We start from the raw sequence: 10,481 nt of genomic DNA, 5'->3' as shown, positions 1-10,481 counted from the left end.
TATATTTATGCTTCACCATCTTTCAAATGATACCATGCATTACCATATGTTTCCGTAGTAGCCTTGTGGGGAATCTTGGTTAGTGTATCTTATATCTAGCTCCTATCTGCCAACAATCATGCATTAATTTAGGTAATTATATATATATTTTTAATAACTACATTATTTTTTACCACCTTTCTAAGTGACCACATCTTGAAAAATGAAAAACTAAGCTTGTTCCCTTTAATTTTAATAATAATAGTAATAATTTTTTTGATGTACATAAAAATGATGCATAAGATTTGAAAAAAATATATATTATTTTCAAGTTTAGGGAAGCAAATAAAAAATTATATAGCAAAAGTAAAATTGTATTTTTGCAAAAAATAATGACACTACTAAAAATAATTTAAGTTCAAGACTTTAATGTATTCATATTTTTTTTTGAAAACATGTGATTAAAAAACTAATATAAAGTGTGAGGTTGTAGTGATGTTCTTTAAGATTTTATCTTAAAATACAAAAAATTGATGAAGATCACACTCACACTTAGTTATTTTTTGTATGCCTTTTTTGAAATATACTTTTGTCACTTAAAATAAATCTTCAAATCTTAGGTTTGGTAAATTCAAACTTGTTCTAAGTCTAACAAAAAATAATCATTTGTTAAAACTAAAACAAGTATGTGTTATAATATGTTCATAATTATAGAATGTGATGATACACACATTATATTTTTGAGAATGCAAGCATATTTTAAAGAATTATGAATGCTTGGCCAATTTTGGTCCTTCATTTGTGTGCACACACCCCTTAAATTCTTGTTTTATAATTAAATGTTGTTGAATGGTGCCATATTTGGAGGAGTTAAAAGTTGAATCATTGACTTGATTCCTTGACAACCTTGGAATAATAGAATAATAACTATCGACTAGAAACTAGGTTCCATAATTGAACAAGTTGTAATGGCAAAAATAGGGTGTTTGTTGAAGACTATGCATTTTTGCAAAAGCTAATTTCACTATCTAATTTTAGGTTATGTAGTGTCAATATTCCATGAGATGGCGTTTATATTTTGAGTCTTGTTATAAATGTTATAATATATTAGAAATGAGTTTTATAAGTAAAAATATTATTCAATTTTCTTCAATAAACAATGTAATTTAATAATTTGATTAAATAATCCACACTTTATTTTATGATTTGTATTCACATATAAGCTTTCAAAATCAACACATTTAAGAATTGTTGAAAACATCTTAAAACATATTTTGAATTGACAATTTAGAATATTCGAAGTGATTGAAACTTGATGCAAGAGAAAGGCCGCCGTTGGGTTGGCTACCTATCCGTCAATTCATCGAAGGGAATTACAACTGGTTGAACTCAATGAATTAAAAGTTGTGTGTTGTCTAATTAAATTGGTCAGGGTTTCGGTGGTTGGCGTGTGAGAGAGGGTGTGTTGTCTAGAAGACGTCTTTTTAAAGAAGCACAGCATGATAACTTTGAAAACACGAATTAACTTGTAAAACAAAGCTGCATTACGTGCGGTATCAGAATTGTTACAGAAGAAACCAGACAAAAATATTTTTTTTGGTTGGGATTTGTTTAAGTTAAAAGCTTGGACGTGCTGTATTCTTCTCTATAAAGAATTTGACATAAGTGTCAACTGAGAGGAAGAAAAAAATGAGTCTTCAGATATAGTCTGTAATTCAATAGTCAAATTTCATTCCATTTATTAGCTTGCCTTACACACAAAATTAATGCCAACTTGGAATTTAATAATCTGATTGATTAACTTGCCCGCCATTCTCTTCTAATGAATATAAAGACACAACACCAATGGATCTGCAAACATATCAGCAAGCCAAGCACACTCCAAACTACAGCAGAGCTTCCACATGGCATTCCGCATCATGTCAGCCTTTGTCTGGCTTAACATGAATCTGCTGCTAATCTTAATGCTAAAAATTGCAGATCATTATACTCAAGTTTTGGCTGCTGCTGGTGACAATGATAGTATTCTTCAAGAGCCAACAGTGCCCCTGCTCGATTATTTAAGAGTTTCAAAGTTTTCTGAAGGGTATGCCAATCTGTGGGGAGGCCAACACCAAAATGTTTCAGAAGATGGTTACTCTGTTACAATCAGAATAGATAGGTCATCCGGTAAGATAGCATAACTAATGCATTTTTTCCTTTCTTGATAATTAGCAGCTTTTATATGAATTGAATGGAATGGAATGATGGGATTGCAGGTAGTGGGTTTAAATCAAAAGAGCCATACATGTATGGCTTCTTCAATGCTGCTGTTAAACTCCAGGCGGGGTATACTGCGGGGATCATCACTTCATTCTATGTATGTACTGTAAAACCCATAAATGCAATCAGGGTTATACTGGACAATCTAGGTCATTAGAGATAGGATTTTAGGATCCACTAGGACCCATTAGGACATAGCCAGTGGAAGGTTGGCTGTTCAAAACCTAGGCCCAGGTTGTGGTTCCAGCTTACCCAAATTTACTAAATCAGAGTTTATAATGCAATTCTTGTTTTTATATCAGTGTGAATGTGATGCAAGTTTTTAATGGGTGATTTGTAATGATCAGCTTTCAAACAACCAAGTTTATCAAGGATGGCACGATGAAATAGACATGGAATTCTTGGGAACAATACCTGGAGAGCCATACAAATTGCAGACCAATGTTTATGGCAACGGTACAGGAGATGGAAATCTGATCGGCAGAGAACAACAATTTCATCTCTGGTTCGACCCAACTCAGGATTTCCACAACTACAGCATTCTCTGGACGCCTTCTCAAATCCTGTAAATTTTTTCTCCTCCCTCATAATGTCACAGCAGAGCTGACAAAAGATTTACAAGCTAATATGGTGCAATTTATAACTTATTGTTTGTTCTGGGTACAGATTTTTGGTAGATGGTATCCCCATAAGGAGGTTTCCTAAAACAGAGAGCCTTGGAGTGATATACCCATCAAAGCCAATGTCTGTGTATGCAACAATTTGGGATGCATCTTCATGGGCCACAGATGGAGGGAGATACAAGGCCAATTATAGCTATGAGCCCTTCCTTTCCACTTTCTCCAACTTTCAAACGATTGGATGCAATGACACGGATGCCTACTGTTCCAAAGTGCTCATTGATAACTGTTTGGTTTCCCCGCATTTGAACAAAAAGCAAATGGTTGATCTGAAATATGTGAGGAAGAATTATATGACGTATGACTACTGCCAAGATCTGCAGCGATATCCCAAGGGCACCATGCCAGAATGCTCAGCACAAGAAGACCAATTGAAAGAACTGAGTATTCTACAAAATCAACAGAAGATACGAGGCCTTTAAAAAACAGAAAAGAATATCCAATCATAATTATGGCCGTGTTTATCCAGCATATTGGATGTGTATTAGAGTGTAAATAACTCTTAAATAAAATTTCGTAAAAGACAGTATAAAGTTATGTAAAAAGTAATGGGAGTTATTATTCTATTCTATTTATATCATAAATTGAGTTAAAAATTCTCCATTTAACTTTTATTTGATTTTTCAGAAATTTAAATAAAAAATTATTTATTATATTTTAAATAAAAATTATTTTATTTTTAAATAATATCATTAGTGCTATGTTTATTATTAAATGTCTTAATATTTTGATGTCCATTTTCAAACTCTTCATTGCACCATGGTGTATGTAAAAAGGTCAAAATCCCTTGACATCTCATACAGTGAAGTAGAATTTGAACCTTATCACCCATTTAAACCCACTGCAGAACTTAGAGTCTCTTCTCTCCAAATTGAAATTTTTTTATTTAATGGTTGCTTGGACAACTTTGACTATAATCATTCCTTTTAAATTATTCCCAGCATGTGCAAGAACACAAAAGAAAGGAATATTTCATATGCATAAGACGTGGCTTGCTTTGATTAATGTGGTCTTGATCATTTCCACTAGTATGCAGATATATTACTGCTATTCAAAAAAGACTTGACAAGATCTTCACCCTTCTCTATTTAACTGTGTATTCTTCTTAGCCTTTGTCCATACAGCCACAAGTCTTCTTAGCATTGAACATTAGGGGTTTTTCATTTGAACATTTACATATCAATATGGAAATGAACTCATTGATAGAGAAAATGAGAAGCTTCATTACATACATCGACCTTTGACAATATCTATCTGCAACTATTTCTATTGCTCTCAATTCATATGCTACTGTTTAATGCTCTCCCTTTAATCTTGATGTGCAACTCATAAAATACTTGGTAGATATGTTGCTGGTAAGAAGACAAAAACATAGTCAATAGAAAACTAACCTTACTTCCACGTGCATGAAGGAAAGATGACTGAATGGCCACATCTCAAGATGTCTCCCTTCTTCCTCATGAAAAATGGGTCTGTTCTTGTTCACCATTTCGTCACATTCCATGGCATCCATCAAAGCTTTCTTCTAGCTGCAATGAAAAAAAAGAAAACTAGGTTTTCCCTTTCTTTGCGTAGGAGACCAAACAGTGGTCAAAGAGCTAACTTGGGTTAGATATTTCTCCTACTAAACTTGACCAGATCATGGGGTAATAACAACAACTATTGTTTATTTAAACAAGTCATTTATTCTAAACTCTAACATGAACATGAGAAACTTCATCTTTGAGCTATTATTGATGTTTATCAATTTTCCTATGGAAATAGTCATGCAATGTGGGACTTGAATATGTTTGATAATTTATAAGTTTTAAAATATCAAGCTTTTTTCACAAAAGGGATATAAAACATACAATTTATAGACTTTAAGAAATGTGCATCATGACAAGATTAAAAAACCTTTGCGACAAGTTTGTGACAATATGGACCGAATGTGAAAATTTGTCAACATTTCTGGCAACCCCTGCAAATGCTTTGCCTACTAAATCTCAAAAGGCCAATTGTCTTGCATATCCATTGGGCATGGTGTCAACAAGACCTAAAATAAAATCTCAACTTAGAGACTTGAACATGTTGTTACTTATTCCTTGAAACAAGTAGCAAACTGACTAAAACTACTACTACAACTGACACGAAACACTAAAAACAATGTTCTTTAGCACCCTGAGGAAGGAAACTAGACTCAAACGATATGCTACAACACTTAATCGAATGGAAACCTAACCTATCCCACACTAACCAAAAGTGATACTTGATCAAACAAAACTATTAATTGGTTTTGCAAAATAAATTCCTTTTTTGAGCAACTTGTGTTTTCTTTCATGTTTGTGAGCAACCAAGAAGAGGTTGAGGAATGAAAGGTGTTTAACTAATTGTTACAATTTTTTTGTAGAACAAAAAAAAATTCACCTACCTCATCATTTTTATCATATATAATGTTGTTTGAAAGTGGATGATTTGTTGATCTCCATCCTAGCTAGATCTGCCTTATAGGATAGCCTCTCGAAAGGAAAAACCTTGAGTTCTCTTTGCTAGTCTCTAGCTGATGAACCACTTCTCCAACACCATTTTTCTGATTTGACTGATTTGGTTCAAGTTGCTCTAGCTGAAAAATGATTATCTCCACATTTTCTTCCTATTGCTCATGATTCTCTAACTTAGGAGATGTTGATTTATCACCTAAAATTGTAGAAACATTTCCATCTCTTCCTAAAAATAATCTTCTTCAAAATATTCCTTGCTTTTTGTATGAAAGGATTGGTTTCAACTTTATGACAACTCTCTTGATGACTTGTAAGAACATCAAAGTCATCTTGTTGAGGTAAGAGTTCATATTTTTCTTTGCACTCAACTAGACCAACATCTTGGTGTCTAACAAAGTTTATCCTTTTTGCAAAGAACTATCCTCATAAACCAACACCTCATCATGCTCTTCTATCTCTTTCAACTGCTCAGAAGCTTAGTTTGACATTGACTTGAGGGTATTCTTTCTTCATCTTTGTGAGTGAAAAAAGGAAATTGATCAAATAAGAATGGGAAAATTTCATTTTCATTACCTCCTTGTTGTCTATTACCTTGCTGTCCCAATTGATTTGTTGGCATGGTCATAGCCATATCTTCTTCACCTTTCTCAACTAAACTAGGAAGCTCCTCAAATAGATCAAACAAATAAAACTGGACTTTTCCTTTCCTTGTATAGGAGACTTAATTGCGGTCAAGGAGATAAATCGGGTTAGATAACTCTCCCCCTAAACCTAACCAGACCATGGGGTAATCACAACAACTATTGTTTATTTAAACAAGGTATTTCCCTCCAAAACTCTAAGAATTGCATCAATGTGAGAGACTAGATTTATGAGCTATGAGTACTCTTTATCCCCTTTTCTATGGAAATAGTCATGCAACATGGGACTTGAATATGCTTGACAAGTCAAAAGATTTAAAATATCAAGATTTTCTCACAAAGGGGATATAAAACACACAACTTAAAAACCTTGAAAAATGTGCATAATGACAAGATTAAAAAACCTTTGTGAGAAGCTTGTGACAAGATGTAGGAATTTGTTAACAACTCCAAGAAATTGGTATCTTATTAATATAATTAGATGTTGACAATAAAGTACATTCCTAAGGTCTCGATTATTTATGTTAGAGAAATCAATTGTACCTAATGATGCAATAAGAAGTAAATCTTAATAAAACCATAATAATTTAACTAAAAACAAATATATAGAACATAAAGAAAAATTGATTTTAACATTCATATGCACCATAAGACCTATTTTCTCACATTCATATCATATATTCTTTGTACAATACACATGGTGCACCACAAGCATAGATATAAACATTGCATATCGTTGGGTACTACTTTTATTTATAATATTTCATTAATTACATATTTACTAGTTCATTATGTACTTTGTTTTTCTTTGTTGAGCTTCTTCTTTTTCTCCTCGTTTCTCTTCTTGGTGTAATGTTTGGTGCTAATATAGCTTCCTATCAGTGCAAGGATATCTGGTATATACACTACCTGCACACTGGTCTCAAGCCAAAATCGCACCAGTTTTTAACACACAACCTATCATCTTTTGCATATTTTCATTCTTCATCACCTTTGAAATGGTACTGCCTATTATCATACAATGTTGCAATTGTCTTATGGTGAATGTAAGTTAGTATATCCTATATCTAGCTTTTATTTGCCAACAACAATATATTAGTTCAGGCATTTTTTGTTTTTTTGTTTTAATATATTTTTTAACTAATTTTCTACTTAGACACATCTTGAAAAATGAAAAGCCAGCAGGTTCTCTCTAATTTTGAAAAAAATAATAAAAATAGATTTTTTTAAAATTTATCTAGAATGAAACATATAATTTGATTTATTTTTTCAAATTTGAACAAGCGAATGCAAAATTATTTGAAAAAAATAATAATATGTTTTTTAACAAAAAAGAACACTACTAAAAATATTTAAATATAATTAATTATTCATTAATATAAATTCATTTTTACAAATAACATGAACAGTGAGCTCTTCTATGGACCCATCTATAACCATGTTTTTCGTTTTACCCATCTGTTTTCTCACAAATGACTAATGATGGACATAGACATTTTTCTGCCTGAGCAGGATGACTGCCTTATATTAAAAAATATATTATATTTTATTATAAGAGGAATTTTATTTTCTATTTCATATATTTTATGTCAATTAATAGCATATACACCATTTCAACAAAGATATCATGTTTTATATGGATTTTAAAAAATATAGGTATGGTAGTAGAAGAAAGCAGACATCATTTTTTTATTATTTGTATTGGGATATTGTTTCAGTTAATAGTTTGTATGTATTGTATTCTTCTATAAAAATACACTGACATGGATGTCAACTGAGAAAGAAAAACATGGGTCTTCCGTGATACTCACATGGCTTTAAATGATTACCCTTGAAATACAAACAAGGCTTAACTCAGAAAAAAAGCAATAATCTGCAACTCAGCAGTCAATTTTCATTCCATTTACTAGCTTGCCTTAGACACAAAATTAATGCCAACTTGGAATTTAATAATCTGATTGATTAGCTTGCCCGCCATTCTCTTCTGACGAGCATAAATACACAACACCAGTGGATCTGCAAACATATCAGCAAGTCAAGCACACTGTAAACTATAGCAGAGCTTCCACATGGCATTCAGTATCATGTCAGCGTTTGTCTGGCTTAACATGAATCTGTTGCTAATTTTTATGCTAAAAATGGCAGATCATTATACTCCAATTTTAGCTGCTGCTGCTGGTGACATAGAAGGTGCTCTTCAAGAGCCAACAGTGCCCTTGCTCAATTATTTAAAAGTTTCAAAGTTTTCTGAAGGGTATGCCAATCTTTGGGGAGGCCAACACCAAAATGTTTCAAATGATGGTTACTCTGTTACAATCAGAATAGATAGGTCATCCGGTATGACATCATTAGTAATGCAATTCTTTCCTGTTTTTGGGTTTGGCAGATTTAATTTGAATTGAATTGAATTGAATGGAATGGAATGATGGGGATCGCAGGCAGTGGGTTCAAATCAAAAGAGGCTTACATGTATGGCTTCTTCAATGCTGCTGTTAAACTCCAGGCAGGGTATACTGCAGGGATCATCACTTCATTCTATGTATGTTCTGTAAAACTGCACTATTTAGTGTAATTAGAGATAGCTTTTTAGACCCATTAGGGTTTGGCCAGTGGAAGGTTGGCTGTTGAAAACCCACGTCCAGATCATGGTTCCAGCTGACCCAAATTTACAAAATCAATGTTTATGATGCAATTTTTCTTGTTTTTCATCAGTGTGAATGTGATGAAAATTTTTAATGGGTGATTTGTAATGATCAGCTTTCGAACAACCAAGTTTATCAAGGATGGCACGATGAAATAGACATGGAATTCTTGGGAACAATACCTGGAGAGCCATACAAATTGCAGACCAATGTTTATGGCAACGGTACAGGAGATGGAAATCTGATCGGTAGAGAACAACAATTTCATCTATGGTTCGACCCAACTCAGGATTTCCACAACTACAGCATTCTCTGGACGCCTTCTCAAATCCTGTAATTTTTTTCTCCCCTTTCCTCATAATCTCACATCAGAACTGACAAAAGATTCACAAGCTAATATGCTGCAATTTGTAACTTATTGTTGTTCTGGTTACAGATTTTTGGTGGATGGTATCCCCATAAGGAGGTTTCCTAAATCAGAGAGCCTTGGAGTGATATACCCATCAAAGCCAATGTCTGTGTATGCAACAATTTGGGATGCGTCTTCATGGGCCACAGATGGAGGGAGATACAAGGCCAATTATAGCTATGAGCCCTTCCTTACCACTTTCTCCAACTTCCAAACGATTGGATGCAATGACAAGGATAACTACTGTTCCAAAGTGCTCATAAATAACTGTTTGGTTTCCCCGCATCTGAACAAAAAGCAAATCGTTGATCTGAAATATGTCAGGCAGAATTACATGACGTATGACTACTGCCAGGATCTGCAGCGGTATCCCAAGGGCACCATGCCTGAATGCTCAGCACAAGAAGGCCACTTAGAAGAACTGAATGTTCCACAAAATCAACAGAAGTTAGGACGCTTAAAATAACAGAAAGGAATATCTAATCGTAATAATGGCAGTGTTTATCCAGCATACTGGATGTGTATTGGACTGTAAATAACTCTTAAATAAAGTTACGTAAAAGACATTATATAGATATGTAAAAACTATCGTAATAATGGCAGTGTTTATCCAGCATACTTGATGTGTATTGGACTGTAAATAACTCTTAAATAAAGTTACGTAAAAGACATTATATAGATATGTAAAAACTATTGGGAGATTATTATTTTTGTATTATATTTATCTCATAATTGAGTTTAAAATTGATCATTTAAATTTTGTTTGATTATTTAAAAATTTAAATTAAAATAATTTATTTATTTATTTAATATTTATAATAAGAATTATTTTGTTTTTAAATAATATCATTAATGTTAAGTTTAATTTCAAATATTTTGTAGTGTAAAGTTGTTCTATAACTAAAAGTAAATGGTTAGAGTTTTTCTTTGATGATTATAACATTAGATGATTCTCCTTCTGTTGTTATTGTAGGTTGCCTCTTGATGTAAGAATTAATTAAATTTTAGAAATCAATATACTTTTAAATTTTTAGATAATAGTTATTTATGTTTAAATATGCATCTAGTATGTTGGAGGGATAACACAAAATGTTTTTGATTAAAAAGGTTAATATAAAACATAAAAACACAATCATTTTTTATGTTTTATGACTTGGTTTTTTGTATCATGTACTCGTGGAACAAAAGTTTGAAGGAAAATTTCTTTTGATGCCTAGGTCTTCAACATAAAAATCCTCTCGTTGAAAAAAACTTATTCCTAGACAACCAAACATAATTTCTATATAAAAATGACACATAGGTGAGTTAGTATAACATGAATTTTATGATTGAAGCATGTGACAATTCTAGTAAAAATAGCAAATCTCTATGAAAAACAAGATCGTAAA

At 32.5% G+C, this 10,481-nt stretch overlaps 2 protein-coding genes across 2 annotated transcripts; both read left to right on the top strand.

The window, feature by feature from the left end:
- The first annotated feature begins 1,764 nt into the window (after nt 1-1,764).
- LOC131071638 (probable xyloglucan endotransglucosylase/hydrolase protein 32) lies at nt 1,765-3,496 on the top strand. Its single transcript, XM_058007569.2, has 4 exons — nt 1,765-2,148; nt 2,238-2,338; nt 2,589-2,806; nt 2,908-3,496. Exons 1-4 carry the CDS (start codon nt 1,884-1,886, stop codon nt 3,341-3,343), a joined length of 1,020 nt encoding a protein of 339 aa, XP_057863552.2. The 5' UTR covers nt 1,765-1,883; the 3' UTR covers nt 3,344-3,496.
- A 4,571-nt stretch (nt 3,497-8,067) lies between these two features.
- On the top strand, nt 8,068-9,887 carry LOC131071662 (probable xyloglucan endotransglucosylase/hydrolase protein 32). The gene is made up of 4 exons (XM_058007596.2): nt 8,068-8,379; nt 8,481-8,581; nt 8,800-9,017; nt 9,121-9,887. The coding sequence occupies exons 1-4, from the start codon at nt 8,112-8,114 to the stop codon at nt 9,557-9,559; spliced, it is 1,026 nt and encodes a 341-aa protein (XP_057863579.1). The 5' UTR covers nt 8,068-8,111; the 3' UTR covers nt 9,560-9,887.
- The last annotated feature ends 594 nt before the right edge of the window (nt 9,888-10,481 follow it).

Source organism: Cryptomeria japonica, chromosome 9 (assembly GCF_030272615.1).
Source record: "Cryptomeria japonica chromosome 9, Sugi_1.0, whole genome shotgun sequence".
NCBI classification, from domain to species: domain Eukaryota; kingdom Viridiplantae; phylum Streptophyta; class Pinopsida; order Cupressales; family Cupressaceae; genus Cryptomeria; species Cryptomeria japonica.
This window is presented reverse-complemented; position numbering and strand designations above follow the sequence as displayed.

Coding starts and splice junctions, on each gene's coding strand:
- LOC131071662 (XM_058007596.2), top strand. CDS start 8,112: ATGGCATTCAGTATCATGTCAGCGTTTGTCTGGCTTAACATGAATCTG. Junction 8,380..8,480: donor CAGAATAGATAGGTCATCCG/GTATGACATCAT, acceptor TGGGGATCGCAG/GCAGTGGGTTCAAATCAAAA. Junction 9,018..9,120: donor TGGACGCCTTCTCAAATCCT/GTAATTTTTTTC, acceptor TTCTGGTTACAG/ATTTTTGGTGGATGGTATCC.
- LOC131071638 (XM_058007569.2), top strand. CDS start 1,884: ATGGCATTCCGCATCATGTCAGCCTTTGTCTGGCTTAACATGAATCTG. Junction 2,149..2,237: donor CAGAATAGATAGGTCATCCG/GTAAGATAGCAT, acceptor ATGGGATTGCAG/GTAGTGGGTTTAAATCAAAA. Junction 2,807..2,907: donor TGGACGCCTTCTCAAATCCT/GTAAATTTTTTC, acceptor TTCTGGGTACAG/ATTTTTGGTAGATGGTATCC.